The 21,543-nt window shown below is 39.4% G+C and overlaps 1 protein-coding gene across 1 annotated transcript in view; it reads left to right on the forward strand.

Annotated features, from left to right (window-relative positions):
* GADL1 (glutamate decarboxylase like 1) overlaps nucleotides 1-21,543 on the forward strand; it is a gene marked incomplete at both ends in the record, with an annotated part of 75,684 nt that overhangs the window by 26,712 nt on the left and 27,429 nt on the right. Inside the window, 5 exons of the mRNA XM_084220123.1 lie at nucleotides 2,924-2,988; nucleotides 3,209-3,290; nucleotides 9,990-10,189; nucleotides 14,469-14,520; nucleotides 17,528-17,617. Coding sequence (XP_084076249.1) covers nucleotides 2,924-2,988; nucleotides 3,209-3,290; nucleotides 9,990-10,189; nucleotides 14,469-14,520; nucleotides 17,528-17,617 — 489 coding nt within the window. The remainder of the gene's footprint in view (nucleotides 1-2,923; nucleotides 2,989-3,208; nucleotides 3,291-9,989; nucleotides 10,190-14,468; nucleotides 14,521-17,527; nucleotides 17,618-21,543) is intronic.

Consider the following 21,543-nt stretch of genomic DNA (forward strand, 5'->3'; position numbering starts at 1 on the left):
GATTCCTCAAAGATCTGTCTCAGGGTAGAAATGATCCGGTATTTTTGTTAAACCACTTGGATGAAAAAGGATGTGCTGATAAATTTGAAAATGACAGAAGACTTCTGACAAAGGCAGTGGGAGGACAGGATTAGAAATCAAAGGGATTTTGACAATTTGGAGAAAAAAGTGGAAAAACTAGGCTACAGTTCAATAGATAGAAGTCTAAGCTGCAGTAATCAAGTACACAAAGACAGGCTGGGGAGTGTTGACTAGATAGCAGATCTGTAAAGCCCAGGTATTTTCCTAGTTCACAAATCAGTGATATTTTCAAATAGAGTTAAATACCTTTCAGAATTGAATAAAGGAGGTACATAAAATGATTCTTTCTTTCTGCTTCACACGCTATCTTCTTTATCTAAATTTTGTCTAAATAAAAAGATGCAGTTCATGAAGGCCCTACAGGAGAAAGATTAGGAAATGGGAAACAATGTAGATAAACAGAATCATATTTGGAAATTAAAATTAATGAGAAAATATGAAGAGCACTGATGTTATTTAAACTAGAAAAGCCAAATAAACAGAACGTAATAGTCTACAGAAGCTTCAAAAGGTGCTGCTGCTAAAAGAATAGGACTAATCTGTTCCCTGACTAGTGGTGGTGTGACAAATGGTAACATTGTTTAGGACTGACACTTGAAATTAAAAGGTGTTATTCCTGTATACACATAAATTAAGTGGTTAAATTGTTCAGCCTCCATCATTAGAGAGGCCTTTAAAACCAGACAAAGCCAGTGATTCTCAGTCCCCTTAAATGCCTTCTTGCTCATGGTGTTTTGTGGGGTTTTTTGGTTGATTTTGTGGGTTTTGGGTATTTTTGTTGATTGCTATTGTTGCTGTTGGGTTTTTGCTTGTTTCCAGCCTTAAGCATGTCCTCTCTGAATTGGGTAAAGAATCATGGATCATAAATTCATTTGGTATTACTGTGACTCAAGTAGAGTAATATAATTTCTCTCATCTAGATCTACAGAGGTATTTTTTTTTTTTTAAAAAGGCAGAAAGTAGGGCCGACAGTGCTGTGGAGGCAGCAATTGCTGGTCTCTCTCTGCATTTTATTTTTCACTTCAATGCTAACTACAGGCGTAGTTGATTTGTTGATTAATAATCTCTAAAAAAGATGTGGTTGAGAGAAATTGGTGGAGCAGGGTTGACCTTGCCTTTGGGGGTGGCAGATTGTTGAGATCGCCTCTCAACTGCCCTTCTAGTCCTGTTTTTCACAAACAGTGTGAGAATGTCAACTTTTTGTAACACAGAAATTCTGGATGCGATGTTTGTAAAAATTTATTATATTTTAACAGGTTGTTTATAATTTCTGAAAATCAGGGAATAACTTAGTGACTGTTTTGAATTTATGGAATCATAGAATGAGAGGAGTAGTATTTGTCTCTGAAGAGGAAGTTTAGTTTGATTGTCATCTCACAGCATGGCAAATTTGGACTACCTGGAGAAAAAAATTTGTAAGTCATGGTGCTGCAGGATTACCATGAAGTTTGAGGCAAAATAATTTCCTACCTTAGTTCCCACCTGGAATTTGTGCTGCAGGAAGGATGTTGTGAGCATGATAATGTAAAATATGACGTGATCTGTTAATGTGTGGCATTAATGAGGATGACTTTTTAAGACAATTAATAACTTTCATCTCCCTTGTGAGCCTTTGCCATCCTGTCTCCCAGAGATAGCTGATCTCGTTCCTGATGTATGGCCTGTGAAGCAAATACCAATGCTAAACTCATATATCAGCTATCACATATTTTTATTTGAAAGAAGAAAAACCCAAAAACCAAACAAGCACATATTTTCTATGCTTAGGTCAGGAATCTCTACATCAGCGATTTTCTTTTTCTTTGCAATTTTTTTTTTTAAAAACTGAGTCCAAATGTTTTGTGGGCTGATGCCTTTTGTGTGTCTCTGAAGAGCTTTTCTTGCTTCACAGGTAGTTTGATTAAATGCATTCTGCCATCATGAATATAAAAAAATCTTTTTATATATTTATTTTTCTAGCAGTAACTTCTCAAATGCTCTGTGTTACATGTTTAGTGTTTGCATGATCTCACCTTTCTATTGTGGATAAATGTTATTTTTTGGGAGCTGAAGTGTCACAGCACCTGATGATCCTTGCAGAATTCATGAAAAAGTATCCCATTCCCTAATCCAAATTGTCCAGAAATTAAACATGTGTTATAAAAAACTTGCTGTCTGGGTTCCTTCTACAGTCCCAAAGGTATCACCCAGAGATGGGTGTCTAGATTAGATGGAAGTAAAAAAGGAGTTTGAGTGGAGAGCTCCTCACTACAGAGGAGGTCTGAGTGACTCTTAGAGTACACACTTAGGACTTAGATGAGATGAAGGAGTCTTCAGTAATTTTAAGCTCATTTGGGTTGCTGGTGACAGAAATGCTGCTATTGCCCACTGACAGACTTTGCTTTTCATATCTGCAAAATCTGAGCCTGGCCTTTGCTGTTGTCAGAAATTATCACTGCCCACTGTTTCCCCTTTTTCCTTTCTGTGAAATTCTCAGAAAGGAATTGGCCAGCAGGAGGAAGATGTGCAAAGTGGGGCTTTCTGCTGTCACTGATAGTTGAAGGCTGGGAGAAAGGAAGCAGCACTTTTTGGTGTCAGGAGTGAGTCTGGCTATGCAAGGACATTTCAGTTCACTGCCTTTGCTTACACAGAAGGGCTCCTCTGGTTTGTGGCTCATGTTCTGGCACAGACCACAACCTCCTTTATTTCAGGAGATCTAACTAAAGGCAAAATTTAGCCCATTGACCATGCAGTAAACAAAGTTTTAAATGAGATAAGACACCTTTAGAAATTATTAGTTGAAGCATTATCAAAATAGCTTTATACAAATAATATTTTCTTGGCTCTATAAATGTTCCAACAGGCTTCTTGGGGTGGCTCAGCTTTGATATCAAGGAAGCACCGCAGACTTCTTCATGGTGTCCACAGGTAAGTCAATTTAATCCACTGACTAGGGATTGAGGTGGAAGTTGGCTTCCATAAGTGCTGCATTTTTAAAAGTAGTTGGAGAGATTTCTGAACCTGTGGTGGGTGTGGGTGTATGGGAGATCTGATTTGTCTGCTTGGATTGTGTTTGGTATTGTATTCTTAATACCTGTGATTATAGATGCAATTTTCACCTCCCTTTCTCCATTTATGATTTTTGCAGAGCTGATTCTGTTGCCTGGAATCCCCATAAAATGCTGTTGGCAGGAATCCAGTGCTGTGCTCTTCTGGTGAAAGACAATTCTGTAAGCCCTCCTGACCTTTTTTGATTTTCTTTTTCTTTTTCACTTTTTTTTTTGGTATTCTAATAAGCTGTCATTGCTGTAATATGAAAGTGGGAATAATTAGGAAACAGCTGAAAGTCGGTTTTACTATACTGCAGTCCAAAGGCTGAATTATATTATTTTGAATTTCACCACTTAATTAATAAATGGTGAATAAAAGAGAAGGATAAAAACAGTCCAAATCACTGTACTCACAAGTGGTTAAATTTTGCAGCTGGTGCCCTTGCTAGTTAACTTCTGCACATAATTTGCATTCAGAATGGAGTATTTTGTCACCTGGGCCTGGCACACGTGGACACTGAGCTCATCAAAGCCCTCAGAATAGCTGCCATCCATGGGGACTGCAGCAGGGCTGCGTCTGCTCCAGGCAGGCAGAGCTCATCTGCACGTCCCCCTGTACGGAGCACCAGGCTGGGAGCACCAGACTGGGAGTCAGAGCACATCCAGGTAAAGGGGCTGAGCCTTCTGTCCACACTCTACCAGTTCTTCCTCATCAGCAGGGTGATTGAGACTTCCCAAAAGCCATGATTAATTTAAAGATCTAGCGAGAAAACAGCAGAGCTCTGATCTCAAGATGACTCTGGAATGTAGCAAAAATCTCTTCTTGCATCTTTGTGGCATTCTTTTATCTTAAAAAAAAAAACCCAAGCAAACAGTAAGAGGTTCATAATTTCAAACTTCATTTAAAAATCAGAGCTGCTAAAATTTATGCCAACTGGCCACCGTTATGGGTGAGTTTTACCTTATACTCCATAGGTTATAACAGACTGAACCTCACAATGATATTGAGCCCCTAAGGTTTGCATCACTGTTTTTTGGCCGTGGTTTGTAAATTGCTTTTATAAATCTCTGTCAAAACAACTGATATTTTCTATTCAGCTGCTGTGGTTACCTTTCCATGTAATTTATTACAAACTTCTTTTGGTAAGAACTGATGGACCAAAGTGCATAGTTGCTAATCAGCACTCTCTTGGAGCTCTAGGTCAGGGGTGAGACCTGGCAGGACAGCAAGGAGAAGTGTGCCACCTCATTTCCTTAGATTAGAGCCTGTGGCACTGAAGAGGATTAGATTTCAGGGTTATCATCCATCACTTTATCTTTATTCTGAGCTGAAAAACAAACAGAATAAAGTTATTGACTAAGATTAATGCAGTGTCTTAATTGCAGGCTTGGGAAGATTTCAATGCTGTATTTTTAACTAATTAGGCCCAGTACATAGATATTGCCCCGGGTAATGATTAGGCTACTTGGACTGAATAGTGGAAATTTCTCAGGAAGAAAAAGGAAAGAAATGTAGAGGACTGAACTGTTCTAGCTGCTCTAGCCCTTTGAGTCACTTTATGAACACTGTTCCAACTTCAGGGCTCTGGCAGCCTTTTTGTGGTTTCCTTCTGTACAGTGTAAGGTCTGGTAGAGCGATCCCATTCCCCTTTTAAACCACAGCTGGGCAATATTGTGTTAGAAATACTTGTGAAGTTGAATCTTAGGTCTTTGAGGGGTGAACACAGAAGTATTGTGGATCACAGCATCAGATCCTGTTGTACGGTGGGACATGTTCTGGAATGCAGATTTGTCTGCATTGGGAAGAAAGGCTGTTTCACTCTGCGTCTAATTCCTGGAAAATCGGCTCTTGCTCATTCTGTGTACGTGCCAGTGAAGTCTTTATATGCAAACAGACACACATACAGATTTGAGTACTTTCTTATTAACTAGCTGGAAGATAAATCCTTAAGAAAAAAAGATCAAATGCATATTTGAGACACTTTGACAGAGAAGTGTTGTTTCACTTTGATCCTCTCCATACCAGAAGAGGCAGCTGAATCCAGTTTCCCATTAAAAATGCTATGTTTGCACCAGTGAGAGAAGGGAAAAGTACAGGTATCACTTTCTCACTTGGGAGCTGGTTCCACTTCTTCTAAAGCACTTAAATACCTATGGCTAAGATGAAGCACACGTTTATATGCGAACATAATTCCTTCACACTGTGGTTAGGATGCATCAGTGGGAATTGGATGCTGAGATGTGAGCTGGAAGAGTCTGGCACGCTCTGCTCTGTGAGGAAATGTTCAAGGAACCTCAGGTAGATGCTGAAGTTCTGAATTCTCTAAGAAACAAAAGCAGCAAAATGTTAATTATGAATGTTAAGTCCATTTATGGATTACCCTATCTCCCTTTGAAAGACTGATTAAGGAAGTTTTGCTAGCCATTCTTCCCATTTTCTTTGAGGTCTATTTGGAAATTTTGAATACTTCAGAATTAGGCTTAGTTGATTATAAGTGAGCAAATTAATCCCCTTCAGTTTTTCTTGCTCTCTTTCATAGTTTTTGTATGAAAAATAATCTTTAGAAGATGTCATCACATTTCAGTTGTTCTGGTAACACTGTAATTTCCCATTAACATAGGTAATAGTGGCTTTTTTTTTGGTTTGGGTTTTTCTTTTGCCATATTTCTTCAATGGATTTAGCAGTGTTAGTATATTTAAGACACTGCAACTGGCTTGTCAGAAGGGAAAATTGTAATTAAATATTTTCCTGTATAGATTTTAAAAAAGACCTGAAAAAAAAGAGATTAACTGCAGTGAAATGCTGATAAAAGAGTATCTTCCAGCTTTAGTGAAGCAAAATTGGAATATTTCCAAGGAAGGTAGACATAGAAAAGAGATATAAGTGTTTGACTTGATCAGAAGAGAGAAGCAATTTCACCAAAGGGAAAGAAAGATTGACTAATCCTTTGTAAAAGCTCAGATCAGTGGCTGTAGTTCTTCAGTGCTTAAAGTACTCAAGAAGTGCTCAGCAATTCTTTTTTCACTGCCATGCCCTGAGTAACTTTCATCACTTCTCCAAGACAGTCTAAGTCAGAAAACTCTGGTATTGCTGAATCATGAATGGCAGTGACTGTTTAAATGCTAAGCTAGATGGAGCAATAATCTCAAAACATTGGTGAAGCCAGTTTTGGTCTTATATGTTCTCAAAATGCTGGGAATAGTTAAGAATGAAGTCTCATTGTAGCTAATGAAATCTCATTTTAGTGCAGAATATAATTGATTAAGGTGATGATGGCAGCCATCCACATGTAATCTCTTCCTCATCATTAGCAATAGAGAGATATCTACCTCCCTGATTCCCCTCCAGAGCAGCTGCAGGGAATGCTCTGTACTCATTGCTTATGCTTGGATTTAATGCAACTGAGAGCTCCTTCCCACCTCTCAAAACACATTGCCATGGAGTCCTTTAGCACTACATTGCCTTTGACAATTTTCAAGTATGCTATCCAAAAGATTGTCCTTATTGCCTCAGAACAGGCAAATCAGGGAGAGGCTTGTCTTGGGGAAAAAGATATTTTATTAATGAAATTGAAATTCACTTTTAACTAGTAATGGAAATGGAAAGAGATCAGAAGACTTGCTGTAGGTAAGTCTCTTCAATGAGAAAAATATATTGAATTATGAAACTGGAGCTCTTGCTTTCAGTATCAATATTTTTTCATCAATTTTATATTAATTAGAACACACAAAAACTCTACATAGACTTCATCAAAATCAAAAGCTCTTTGAAACTTCATAGTGGACTGGGGCCTCTATGAAAATAGTATTTCCATTTCCTAAACTTTAACAGACTGACGAAAAGCCTGAGAACTTGCATTAAAAAGGGTAGAAAGATAAAAGATGCTGAAGAAAGAAACTCAGAATTGTCCAATGGGGCAGTTCTAATGAAACTTTTGCAATTCTTCTGAGCAGATGTAGCAGCTCAGTTACTGTGTGGAAAGCTGTTGGCATCTTGTTGGGACTGAGAACACTGAGGTAGAAAGCATAGTTAAAGAATATTTCTTTCCTTTCTTTTTCCTTCTACTTTTCCATTGTTTGACTAGGAAAATTGAGATGACTTTTTTGTCTTCTGTTCTCATTCTTTTTGCTTCTCTTTCTCCTCCACCTTTCTTCTTGAATATTTCTCTCTTTCTCACAAAGGATGATTTTTGTTTGTTTTCCTCTCTGTTCTAGTGACATACAGGAGAATGTCACTGTATTTGCCTCTGGAGATTGATAGTATCAGTATCTTCAGCAGGATTTCTTGAGCATGTTGCATTCTTAGTAAGATAAGAAGCAGGTAGAAAAGGATCATAAAGCCACATATATTGTCAGCTTCAGATGCACCAGGAGATGAAGACAGTACCTGCCTTTTTTTTTTTTTTTTTTCCTTTTTGTATTTTACAATAAACTACATTACCAACAGCACAAGCTGACTCAGGGCCATCAAAATATTTGTTGCATTTTCACTCTAGAGTATTTTTTTAAAACCATGTAACTCTGCAAATGCCTTGTGATCTTAAGTGTACTTCTCACTCTTTTGTAATATTGCCAACAGTGTTTAGGTCTCTTGTGATAAACAATGGTTACTATTTATCAGATGACAGGCATGAGGGGAACTACTATTCTGTGACATCCTCTATTGTGCAGCTGCATTGCATTCTAATAAGGCAGAAGATAGTGCCACATTGATCAACCCTGCTGTGCACATGCTGCAAATGCATCATTTAACACTTTAAATCAGTAAAACACAAAGCAATTAGTTTAAATTTGTGGATGTTGCTGCTTTTTTGCTTGTTTTTTTCTTTTTTTAAACATTATGTCTAGTAAACTTGTTCTCCTGGAAGTAAAGGAATGAAGGTCTAAATGAATGGAGCACAACGTCTTGACAGAATGACTCCTCTTCTTGCTGTTCCTTGTTGTGCAGCTGCTAGCCAGAGGAAAAAAAGCTTTAAAAAACCTGCAAAAGTATGAATGCCTCAGTGCTTGACTATTCTGTCGTTTCTAATGTCATCTTCTTTCCTTTCTTTATTTGAAAAAATTGGAAAGTAGGTGTTAGAATCTTATATGCTGCAAAACGTGGCATCCATCCTTGCCTTTCCAGCTGTGGCTACCCTGTGCTGCAGCTGCATGTTATCACTCCTCAAAGGCAGAGCAGACACCCAACCCTTTTTTCCCCCAAGCTGTCATAAAAACTGTCTTTTCACCAGGCTGAACGTGCTGCTCCTGTGACTAAAGTGTTTAGACCAAATTTGCTGTATTTTTATCGAATATTACAATGAGATTGTCAAACCCCTACAGAAGTTGTGGAGAAACCTTGGTGGTGTTCTCCTTTAGTGCTCTATTAATAGGTGTGTAGGTGGAGTTTTTTATTTGCTTTGCTTTTCTGAGGGGAATTGAAAAGTCTAGGAGAGAGGCAGAGTTATTCTGTTTATGCCAGTTCATTAATTTTTTTGTCTTGACCTTTTTATTCCATTTTATTGCCAGTCCCAAAGTCATAAGTAGGATATTGGAATGTAGAATAAGAATTGTACCTCTGTTGTGGGAATATGAAACTTTGATTAAGAGTGATATCAGACACTGTGCCATTTTAAAATCAGTCTTGCAGCAGATGCAGAGAAAAGGGCAAAATGAGAAGTGCTTTTTTTGTTTGCTCAAATTGAAGAGTGAGATTGAGTTGGAAAATGAGTTGTGCTCCTCTTAGCACTGACAGATCCACGTTTTCTGTCTCCTGGGCTCCTCATCGGACCACCCTCATCTCTGCTCCTGTGACCTGCTTTCTGCCAGCCCTTCTCTCTACTTCATAGTTTTACAGAGTATATTTTGATATTTCATTCTTCAACCAACGGCCAGTCCTCTGTCTCTTCTCTTCCTCTGCACCTTTAAATCTGTAACAGCCTCTGTGCTTTTTGTTTCCCAGCCTTGTTTTTTGCTGGAACCTGCCACATCACTCATTAATCTTTGTCTGTTTTGTGCTGCTCATCTCTGCCCAGATTGCCCCTCAGAAGCTGTAGGCTGGAGATTGCTGAATAAAAATAATTTGATTTAAAAATCATGATTAGCATATATGAAAGTATTTTTCCTCAGCTTTATTTTCAAATGTTACATTTGTCTGAAATTTCTGTGAAAGAGAAAAAAATTGGATTGTACTAATTTCCTTGTGGTTTTTTTCTGCTCAAACAGCCAGGCTATGCTAAATCCACAGTGGCTTATTTGGCATTAAGGGCTAAACATTTATTTCTTTGGGCTAAAATCTTCCCTACCTGCAATTAACCAGAGCAGGAATGGATTGAGCCATTTGTGGACATGTAGGAAGTTCCATTTGTGAAGATGTAGGAAGTTCCTCAGGGTTGTTCTTGATCATGGTGCTTATAATGCCAAGACTGAGGGTTCAGTCCCTGTATGAGCCATTCACTTGGATTGGACTCAATGATCCTTGTGGGTCCTGTCCAAATTAAAATACTCTGTGATTCTGTGGTCTGAAGACTGGAGCAGTGGACATAGGTGTCTCTTTCTTCTCCCTCTTTCACATCCATATATGTTTTAGGGCAGCTGTTTCTGTGGTACCCACTCCCATGATTTCTTGAGATCTGAGTCAAAATTCCACTTCTGCCTGCCACTCTTCCATGACATTATGCAGAAAATAATCATAAGTAAATGTTGGTTGTCAATGTGAGTTCACTGACTTTAGGCTCATCCAGGGTTCTTAAACCCCACCATAAGCTTCGGATGTCATCCTGCATATCCAGATCTGTTTGATAAGCATTCGATACAGACAAGAAAGGAAAGGATTTGGCTTGTGCAGAGCTCTGAAAAGGCTGATCACCAATGGAAGTCTCTATGGTGTTTCCTCACAGGGCCTCCTGAAGAAGTGCTACTCTGCCGAGGCCGCCTACCTGTTCCAGCAGGACAAGTTCTACGACGTCAGCTACGACACCGGGGACAAGTCCATTCAGTGCAGCAGGCGTCCGGATGCATTCAAATTCTGGCTGATGTGGAAAGCATTGGGAACTACGGGCCTTGAAGAGAGAGTGAACAGGGCACTGGCTTTGGCAAGGTACCCCCTCACAGGTTTGAGTATGTCTAGTCTGTTTGATTGGCTGAAACATTGGCGCTGCTGACACTCCATATCCTGGAACAGACCCCATTGTTACATTTTGTCTCTGTCCTTTTGTTTGTGTATAATAGGTGGAAGTAATAACGATAATAATTAGTGTCATTACAGTTTCCACAATATTTAATAGTGGTTATTGCTTCTAGCAATAAGCATAAATGTTGGCAAACATGAAAGTCAAAATTAGGCTTTTAGTCTGTATTGTGGAACTTTTATGTTACCTGAATTACACACATAGGACAGAGTTACTAAAACACTTTCTTTCAACACTTTCTGTTCAGCTGTGTGTTCTGGGATTGGTGTAAAAGAAGTTCTATGTGCCAGAATCCAAGCTGTGTCTGGCAAGAACCAAAGTTTCATGTCATTCCTTGTGAAATAGGAAATGCAAAAAACTGATCATGGAAAACTCATGTGAGGACACTGAGTTAATATTAGGATGTATGTAAGCCATATTGTTCTGACATACTAAGTGTTTTTTTTCAAGTTTGCTGAAGTTCTTAATGCTTACAGTATGTTCTGTTAGGGACTGAAACAGCTTTTTCTTGTGATCGTCCCCAAACCTGTCCTCTTCAATTTCATTAAGTTTTTGGTCTTGCAGAACTGAGTTTCACAAGTGAATTCAGCAAAATTCTTGGTAGAAGGTGTTTATAATGTGATGGCGATGTCTTCATTTCTGGGAAGAGACTCCCATCCACAGGTGGTTTTCTCTTCTCTTAGAAGAAATAATTTTGAAATATGGCAACGGCCCATTAAAAAAAGTTCACATTAAGTAAAATATTTGTTCAGAATTTTTACAAGACAAAGCACAATGAAAACTACACCAAGCTAGCTACACACTGCTTTAAGTCAAATAATTGGTATTGACATTTTACTTTTTATATGAAATAACAAGTAGAACAGTATTGAATGTTTACTTCAATCAAAATTCAAGGAATAGTCTGACTCTAATTAAATTACTTAAAGAGAAAATAAAAATATAAAAATGCCCCTAACTTAAACCCAGAGTGGATTTGAAAGGAATAAAAAGAAAGAACCAAAACCAGTGGAATCAAAAAAAGTTGTGACTTTTTCTCTGCTTTGTTTCCTTAAAGCCACTCAGTTTTTTGGGCTGGTTATGTCTTTTTTAATATGTTCTGGTTAAATTGCACCTTGTTTTTGTTACGAAGCATTGTACTGTTCTTTGTCTGTTCAGAGTAAGTAATTCTTTCCACTATCAGTAGGAGAATTCAGCCTTATCAAGGTCACTGGCCAAGGTCATTTGACTGACTGTAGTGATTAATGACCTTTCTGGGATCGATATTTCTGTTCAACATTAGGATTCAGATGGTAACACCTCTAAGGAGTGACTGGCTTGTCTCTTCTGGTTTTTGGTTTGTTTTTCCATTAGGAAGAAATTTAATTTTTAGACATTATCTGATGAAATAAATTCTTCACAGTGGTGGCATTGCCATCTTGAGTTTGTGTGGATGTGGGCACTGTACCAAGTTTACCAACTACTCAGCCCTGCAGCTGCACAGCCGCAGCCTTTCTACTAATTTGTTACATTAGATGTTACTTCAATTGCAAGGGCAGTATTTCAGTGTTCCTGAACAAAGACCTGGATTAATTCTGGAATTAGTCCATTGACTATAGAATTTAACGGCAAGATTGGTTGGTTTTGTTGTTGTTGTTTTTTGGGGTTTTTTTTTTTGTTTGTTTGTTTTTTTGTTTTGGTTTTTTTTTTTTGCTTGTAGCCAAGCAGAGCTGCAAAAGTTTTAGGGTAATGGCAGGCATGTATTTCTGATGCAGCAAACTTTGCCTATTGGCTATTCCAGCAGTATCTTCTTGTTCTGGAGATGAATCATGCTTTCAGGGCATTAAATATCCTGGGAATATTGTGAAGCTGTCTCTTTGGAAAGGCTTGCTTTTTAAATATATAGAATAGAGTATCCCGCTGATTGCTTCAGAATTTGTTTTTTGTATTTTCTTCCCCCCAATTACCTTTGATGTAGGGATGTTGCTTTATAAAGCAACACTAAAAAGAAAGGGGACATAAACTGCTTTTACAATACAGCTATAGCTACTACATAAGCATTTTATGCTTTATCTTCTTTGGAATTTTTCTGCCTGTTTCCTCTTCTGACACCCACTGTTAGCAGACATATGTCTACTTCCATGGCAGATCTCCACCCCTCATTTTCTGCAAGGCTTAATCACAGCAAATGACATTTCTCTGTGTACTTTGGTCTTCACTAAGACTCAAGCCCCTCTAACATACTACAATTGTGACATGATAATAAAACTTCGCTGTCAACTGTGGAGAGATGCACAAAGTAAATTGCTCCACTGCCATCAAATGATCCTGGCAAGATAAATCATGGGCAATGGATTTTCTAACAGCTGCCTTCTTAGGTTATTGGCAGTGTAGTTAAGAACATGATTAACAATGTTGTGCACCTGACTGACACCAGGTAGCCTATGTCAGGTTTTATACCTAGGTGATATAAAATAAAGGCACTTGAGGTAAGAGAGAAAGATATTAAGCATTGCAAAATTGCTCTAACAATTCAAGACCTTAAAAAAAAAAGAAAAAGGAAAGTGATTATGCATAGATTTCGCTTTCATAATTTATTGAAAGAAAAAAATTAATTGAAGGCCACTGCCCTATGAATAGCCTGCTGATGTTGCTGAATATTGGTTTTATGGCACAGACAAGCATCTTGTAATAAACAGGACAGAAGCAGCAAGCTTGTTTGACATAGGATAATTATCTTACAGATAATCATGTCTCCCAACCTAAGCAGCAGCGTGGACATTAACAGCCAGATAACAAACAAGTGCACACAGAGGGATCTTGGCAGAAACGACCAGAACCATGACTTGTTGCAGGGAGAGGAAACCCCTCCCTGGTGCACAGCACGACTCCTGAGCTGTGTGCTGCGGGCACTGGCCCTCCACTGCAGCAGTGCCTGTGCTGGGATGTGTGCTGGCAGGCAGTGAGTCACAGGCACAGTGCCTGGGAATGATAAACAGCGTGACAAGTCCCCAGGCGCTGTTTGGAAAAGTGTGTGCCATCTAGGGTATTGCGGATTGCTCGCCCAGCCAGCCTGCTCCTGCAGCATGTCTGCTGAGGAGAAGGCAGTGCAGAGGCAAATGTGCCAAGGTGTTCCTGCTGGGAGCAAGTTTCAGGTGTGTGGGTAGGACCAAGGGAGGTTATTCACACAATATTTCTCACCAAAAAGAATTACTGGTGTGACGACCAGTAATGCAGCTTCAGACAGGAAAATGCCAGATAGTGAATGCAAGAACAGATTTGTGCACTATCAGTATTTTTAACTGTGTCAGGTTTACTAATGTTAGACAGCAATATCTTCAGGTAGAAGACTTAAATTTTGTTGGAATGGAAAAGCAGTGTGAATTTGCAGTCAATTTGTTGAAAATTTTCTTTGTGAGGCTTTGAGGGGGGAGAAGAAAAGAGAATTCCCATCTACATCCACTTTGCTTCAGTATCCCTGTGTGATATGTGCCATGGCAAAATTGTGGTCATGTTTTAAGAAATTTCTGTAAATTGGAGCTGTTTGTATCCAAAATTTTGATTCAAACCCACCTCTCCATTGAAGGTTTTTCACATGTGGCAGGTGAGAAAGAAAAGAAATTCCCATTTTAGGGAAAGTCCAGGGATTGTTGTACATAAGCAATGGCCCAGTGAATGGAAAGTTGTGCTGTTGTACTGTGTGGAATGTGGGAAGTACTGGGAAAATTGCTGAGCTTGAAGTATGTTCAAATTTTTAAATTCTGGGCTGAGCTAAGAGATCCTGGTGATAGTAGAATGCAAGAGGTGTCAGAGTGACAATGAAATACCATGGCAGCTCAGCACTGGCACTTGAGAACAAGGGATGGAGGTATTAATTTGCAATGGGAAAGTTCACAACCTGATGCAAATAGGATCAATTTGTGCCATGTGGCTCTGCTGAAAATCTGTGCCTGAGGACAGAATTTGGCTTCTCCTTAGTGCTCCTTGGCTGGCTGTAGCCTTCTTTTGTTTCCAGGAACTGATAGCTATTGCATTTTCACAGCAGGTAGAAATGAGGTTTAACTCTGTTGTTTTCTAAGTGTGGGGGGAAAAAACCAACCCGAAAAAGGAATATGTGTTCAAGACCCTGTTTTTTTGCTGTTGTCTGTGTGTGTATTGTTCTATGTGTGTATTGTTCTATGCTTTAAATCCCTAATTTTTTAATTACAGATATCTAGTGGAGGAAATTAAAAAAAGAGAGGGATTCCAGCTTCTTTTAGAGGTAAGTGAAATGAGAACTGAACCATTGTTATTGTTAGGAAGCATCAATTGTTTGATTTTGTTCTTTTTTAGTCAATTACCAACTTGTATATAAAGTATCTAATCTAGTAAGTTTATGTATTGGAGGCCCACAGATATGATTGAACACACATAACATGGGTTGTGTTCTCTACCATCATTCTACCTAATTTCTTAGCTTCTGGTCCTGTATTGCCTCAGGGGGTGTAGATGGAGCACTTTTCTGTGAGAGTGAAGAGGCTGGCTGTAACAAAAGCAGTGCTTGCCAGACCTACAAATAAGACTGTGCTGGATGGAAAAGTAGTTTGATCCTAAAAATGGACTTTTCATTGTAAAAATCTATTTTTTCCCCTAGTTCTACTTCGACTCCCATCTTTCTAAAAGCTACCCAAAAGCTGTGTGTTTCACTTGTTTTACTAAACCTGTCAGCTTATTTCCTGTTTGGAGAGCTTGCTTGGGAGAGGGTGGGTGTAGGGAATAGAGCTTGAGTACTGCTTTTCCATCTGTCCTCAGCTCTTTGGTTAATAAGGCTGATATTGGGGGATGTTGCAAAGACCTCTCATTTTTATAAAATGCGTTGTTGGAAGTGTGCTTGTACGAAAGACAGGCAGCTGGGTGGGGTCAGGAGGAAGAGAGTGCATGGAGGAGGATGGGAAATGGAGTAAGTGCCACCACGAGCATTCCAGGTTAGGCTAGACAAAATACAAAATGTGAAAAATATTTTATACTATTCATACAATATAAACTTTTCTCTTTAACTTTGAAAACTGCTGATCACTTGAAGAATTTTAGGGCAGCAGTACAGGATGGGGTCAGTGAAGTGGCAAGTCTGTTAAAAGATGTCCATTTCTTGTTTTTGTAGACCTTAGCAGAGAGCCCAGGTCTGCTGTAGATGTGAAAACTCTTGCTAAGAGCAGAGGCTGCTGCGCAGTTCCTGCAGGAATGGGACACCTGGATTTAAAGTGGGTTTGAAAGGAGTGCTGTAGTATGGACTATGAGAAAGAAGTTGAGCTTCTTGAGTCCTATGAATTTTCCTGTGAGTTGGGAAGTTGAAAGGGTCAAGAAGGTTTCCAGAAGTGCAGGGGGATAAGCAATGAGAATTCAAAGAAAAGATGCTATGAGGCAGCGAGGGCCAGCTGTGCAAGGGCTGTCTGCAGGGAAGATGGGCTTCACACAAGGATCTTAGGTAGATGATAATCTGATACATGCAGTGAGGAAAAACCTGTAATGAGTATTGCTCTATGGCCTGGAAATGCCACTTGTGCTTGAGTCATCTTGAACTCTTCTGTGGTAAAATTGCTTACCTGGTTGAGTAAGACCTGTGACAAGATACCCAGAAATAGAGTGTGAAGCATGGCTGGGAGTTGTTTTCTAGGATGAATGGTGTTTTCAGAGGGTAATGATGTATTTGATGTGTGAAAGGAAACTGAGATAATGAAGGAAGCAGTAGAGACAATGGCAATATGGTAACGTATACCATCTGTCTGCTCCTGCCATCTGATTTTAAATAGTTTTGGAGTAAACCCTGTAACACGGAGCTAGGCCTTGTTCTTATGGGGAAGGCACTGCCTTTTCAGGGTCTGTGTTTACATGTGTACTCAAAGCAAGCTCTGTGGGGGAAGAAATGGGACTTTAGGAACTGATCTTTATTCCATTCAGCAGCAGCACACTGCAGGTTTGCAGCTCAGTTCCTGCTGACAATGATATTCTTCTCAATTTCACTGTCCTTAATGCATTCTTTGAATGAAGCAGAAAATTATATGAGCAGCTCTCAGTGGCCTTTCATGGAAGAACATGTCTCAGATGGTGGGATCTCCTTGATCAGGAGAATTCCTGGGATTATAATGGCAGCCACATGCACAGTGGGGCAGAGATGGTGTGGCTCAGCTACCAAGATCCCTTGTAACAGCGTTTTTTTCTTTCCTCTGGTACTGATGAGGATGGCATGTGGGAGAGGAGAGGGGTGTGTGAGTTCACAATCCAAATGATCAGAATCCATATTATAACCTAGTTGCCATCTGAATGCTGTGCTGCAAATAGTGGAAGTCAAGATTGACTTGGTGATTGATGGGTTGTGTGGGATGGCATCACAAAGCTATCTATTCCTCCTATCATTGTTCTCTGTACAGGTAAACAAAAAAAAAAGTTCCAAATTAGCAGGAAATGTATAGATATTGGAATGGCCTGCTGGGAACATTTTCTCAATCATATATGATACAGAAACCTCGTAAGCACAAAATGCCTTATTTTATAATGCATGGTGAAAAGCCACTTTTGCTGGGAGCCTTGCAGCAAACTCTGCTGAGTTTAAAGGCAGGATTTCCCTGGAGAGAAGCAGACATGTGAAGTCTCAGTCTTTGCTCAAAAGACCTGCTTAGATATTAGACAGGATACATTCAGGATATGGTGCACATCCTGTGAGGGGTCTTGAGATTCTTATAAAATGTGGAAATTGAGAAATTCAGCATTAACTCCAGCACTGTATAGTGTGCTCTGTGATATGAGAGGAGATTGGCATTGTTCAGTAGAAAAATGATGAGGTGTGAAAGTGTTAAATGGTCACAAAAATTGAGTTTCTGTGTTTTGTATAAAAGTCATAATTGGAAATTTCCATTTTAAAACCCCAAAACACTATAAAGAAAATGTATTCTTTAAAGTTGCTTCAAATATGAATTCTGTAACTTACCTTCTGCACCTCTCTTATACTTTTTCTAGCCAAAGTTTTTTACTGAGTAAAACAGTTAAAGATGGATATAGGGAGAATGAATTAAAAAGCAGCCCCTGGCAGCAGAAAGAGGAATAGATGATATGAAAAATAATTTCTAGTTTCAAAAAAAGAAAACAGAAGGTGACTTGGAGAAGGAAGCTTTAAAGGAAAGGGTATAAACTCAGAGGATTCACCCTCACAAAAAATAAAGCAGAACTCTTTAAAAAGCTGTGATATGTATCCCTATTGCATTTTATAAACAATCACTTGTTCTCTTTTTTAGCCGGAGTATGCAAACGTCTGCTTTTGGTACATTCCACCAAGCTTAAGAAAAATGGAGGATGGACCTGAATTTTGGCAAAAGCTGCACCAGGTGGGTGTCATGTGTTACCTGAGGCTTAATGATTAATCTGGGTGCCAGATAAGAATGGTAAATAGCTCTCAGCTTTGCTCACCATTCGAACCAGTCAGTAGACTGGTGATTTAATTCTTAGATGTTGGTAAGATTTAAGTTTTTTTAATTAGTTTAGACAAATATAATTAATTTTTTCCTTACTATAAGAGATGTAAACATTAACAAGTATTCAGCTTGCTATCCAAGCTGTTAGCAGCTGGCAGAGCTGAGAGAAGAGGAACAGTGTTGGCGCATCTCTTGTCTAGACAGATTATTCATTACCTCTTTCATATACTTAGTGCTGCCCTTGGAACTTGGCTTGCATTATCTGCAATAATCTAGTGCTTAAAAATATATTTCTGATGTTAAACATAAATGGCAACAGGAATACAATGGGACAATGCTGTTTTGGTAACTCTTTGCTGATAGAAAATCATGAACATCTTGGAAAAAAAGCAGCAGTTAAATTTTGAATTTACTGGTGGAGAATCATTAGTTAAGACTTAATTAAGAAACCACTAGACATTGTGGTATTATGTTTTACTGAATAAGTTATTCTGTGAGGAATTGAATTTAATTCATTGTTCGCTCATCTCTGGAAGAGCTGTGGTGTTCTGTGTTTATTTTTTCATAGAATCTGCTACTAGAAGTTTAAACTCGAAGATAGATGTGGATATTATCTGCATACTATGTAAACAGGCATACATACTTTATATACATGCTTCCTGTAACATCTGCTCTCATTTCAGCAGCTTTCACAGGAACCACTTTCAATTTTTGCTGGAGTGTCTTTAGGAGAGCAATCTTCCTTAACCCCATCTGCATTGTTTTGGAAAGTATGCTTTTGTAGTCCAGATCCATGAATAGCCACGGTATGGATGCAAAGGCTTGGCATTTACCATCCTTTCACAAAATTGTGTTCCTTTTGTTTAGGGCTTCCTGTCCTCTCCTTAGAGTAGAAGGCTTATATATGAATATGTGTGTACATATATATATATGCATGTACATATGTATACAGAGCTTTAGAGCAGCTCATCTACTCATGGAGGAGTGAGGATTTGGGAATGAGCAACTGGAAGGCATAGAAGAGAAAATGCTGCAAGTGTCACTGATTTATGTGGCTACAGATGGGACCAAAGAGGGAAAGGGTGAAGCCCGACAAATGGCTTTTGAGCATGTATATTTGAGTGGCTTATGGAGTGTAACTTACTGGTTCTTTGCTCTGTTACCCTATGGTGCCTCTAGTCAGGGTGGAGAATAGATACGTGCCTTTATTTTATGTACCAATACAGATAGATTGATTCTAGAAACACAGATTTCCTAGCCAGTGTTTTTGGAAAAGAACTTGGAGGGAAAGAAGCTTGTGTGCAATTTCTTCCAAAAACTGACCACCGCTGCAGATCTTAACCCCTCTTTTCATGGGCAGGGTGACATTTTCTTGATTCTTATATCTCCTCTGATGGAAAGCTAAGAAATCCCAAATTGTAAGACATAAACTATTTCACTCCTCCCCATAAAAGCCTGAAAAAAAAAATCTAGTGCAAAACAGACAAAAGCTCCCTAGGAAATGGCACACATTTCCCTCCTGGAGGAAACAACAGATGATTATTGTTAGTTGCCTTATTTTAGACACTGCTGGGAAGTAGTTTGACACTACAGAAGTGAGCCTGTTTCACAGTGAAAACATGTTATTTCACCTTCCTGATTCTCTATGGGGGTAGGTCTGGGGTTACACTTCTTTTTGGATGCTGGGGGCCAGTTTGTGGCACAACATGTATCAGTGAGCAGATGAGATGACAGCACTGGGTCATAAAAAATAAGACTGACTTGACTTTTTCAGCTAAGATCAATTTGTTTTAACATAGCTGATGCAACCATCATGGCCATTATATTACATTAATCAATACAAATGTATTGCTGGACAAGAAGGAATCCATCCTGATCATCAAGGTGTAAATGATGAAAGCACTAAGGCTGGAGAGATTGTTACATGGTGCTGTTGATTGACAGACGGGGCTGTGACAGTTTCTTGATTGCAAGCAGTTCCTGAATATTCCCATAATATCACTAAAATGAGCATTAAAATGCTTTCATTCACAATTTCTCTTTTCACACCATATTTTAACATCACAGTTATTCTGTTTATCCAGAAATCAATCTTCCTTTTTGTCGACCTGCATAACTGACAATAATTAAGGAAACATATGTCTTAAAAATCCCTAGGGCAAGAAATTGATTTTAATTGTTCAGCAATATTGTTCAGAATAACATGCTGTCTTCTAAAGCCAGTTATATGAGTTTTAGTGCTGGTGAAAGTTGATAAGCAAATTGTTCAGATCTAAAGTCCCCAGCTTTGTGAAGAATTTGGGTAGTCCTATGCAAAAGAACCTTGGAGGTTTTCTGCTGTACTGGCTCTTCTTCAGTTTCCATGGCCCATTTTATACGAAAATGTGTCAGGACTGACTGGATTGTGGTGTGATACCTGATTCTGATGTCAGCCTTCTTGTTGTCCTACATAGAATGTGTCTCTCAGAAGCTTTTTTTTTTTTTTTTTTTGGTGGTGGGGGTAGGCTGTTTGTTAGTTTTGAATTCTGGAGCCTTCAGCTGTGAAATTTGGGCTCTTCACAATCTCCTACATTCAAAACAGGAAGGTGATAGAAGCCTGAAGGATTTGGAACAGCCACTAACTGGTCATTTGATTCATCACCTCAACAGTTTAGGGAGTGAGAAAACAACGCGGTGGTGGGGGAAGTAAAGAACAGCATGAATGGCACATTCCTCTGTTATGTGTGAAATTGGGAATTCTGTGCACATCCACAGTCTGACACCACTTTGATCTTTTGGGATTACAGCAGCAGTTTGCTGTGTAGTGAAACTAGTCCTATAAACAGTGCAGCGAGGCTTTGTGCGCAGTCAGGCGGTCCGAGGCAGTCCGTGCCCCGAGCAGCGAGCAGCGGCAATGCGCACGGTATAGCCCATCCACGACCCGGGGCAAAGCGTTTTCCAGCACCTTCCCTCACAAGCGAGGAGAGATTTCTTCTCGTAGAAACACTGCAAACAGGCCCTCTGTGGTAATTGAGGAGTTGCTGGTCGATCCAACTGGAATTATGTGTCAGTGGTGTTATTTTGTCATTGCAGACTGGGGACTGCTGTCCCTGGCCTGGAGCTGACATAATTGTCGGGATGAAGGAGCGATGGCTTTGCCAGTGCTGTATGCGCCCCCCAGTGGGAATTTCGCTCCTTTTCCTTTGGTGACACACCGTAGGATTTATTTTGTTTACTGCTGAGAACGGTCGGTGTATCACGGGGTCGCGGTGAGAAAAGCTGAACTGGAGATTGCAAGGCAGAAATGGGAGTGAGGGAAGAAGTAAAAGAACATAAGCAGATATGATTTCGATTTTTGTATTTTCTTCGTACCTACAAATATCTGTGCATATTCTTGTAACTATCTTCTCTTTAGAAAAGTCAGCTTTCTCAGCTTATACTGAAATGCATGCAGATCCCTGATTGCTAGTGATAGCATCTCTGGAAAGCCTCCAGGCAGCACAGAGGATGCTAGGGCACAAGGAAGAGTTTGGAGGGATACATTTGGAACTGTCCTGTTGCCATCCTGCTGCTAACCCAGTCAGCTGGCCGTGTCTTACTCATTCTGGATCAGTTTGTAGTCTGGTGAAACTCAGGCATTGGTCTTGCAGACTAAAAGACAACACAGGAGTAACTATTTTAACAGACCCCTCCTCCTGCTGGAGCCTGGCCTTGCCAAATGATCCTGGAGCATGACTGTAGAAGGAGTTCTGTGTAATGGATACTGCTCAGTAAAGAAGGCTAGTGGCTTATGCTAAGTACCACTTTAGACCTCAAAATCTATGTTCAAAAAGAAGCAGTAGGTTCCTAGTAAGCCTTTT

This window comes from Fringilla coelebs (assembly GCF_963513975.1).
Source record: "Fringilla coelebs genome assembly, chromosome: 1".
NCBI classification, from domain to species: Eukaryota; Metazoa; Chordata; class Aves; order Passeriformes; family Fringillidae; genus Fringilla; species Fringilla coelebs.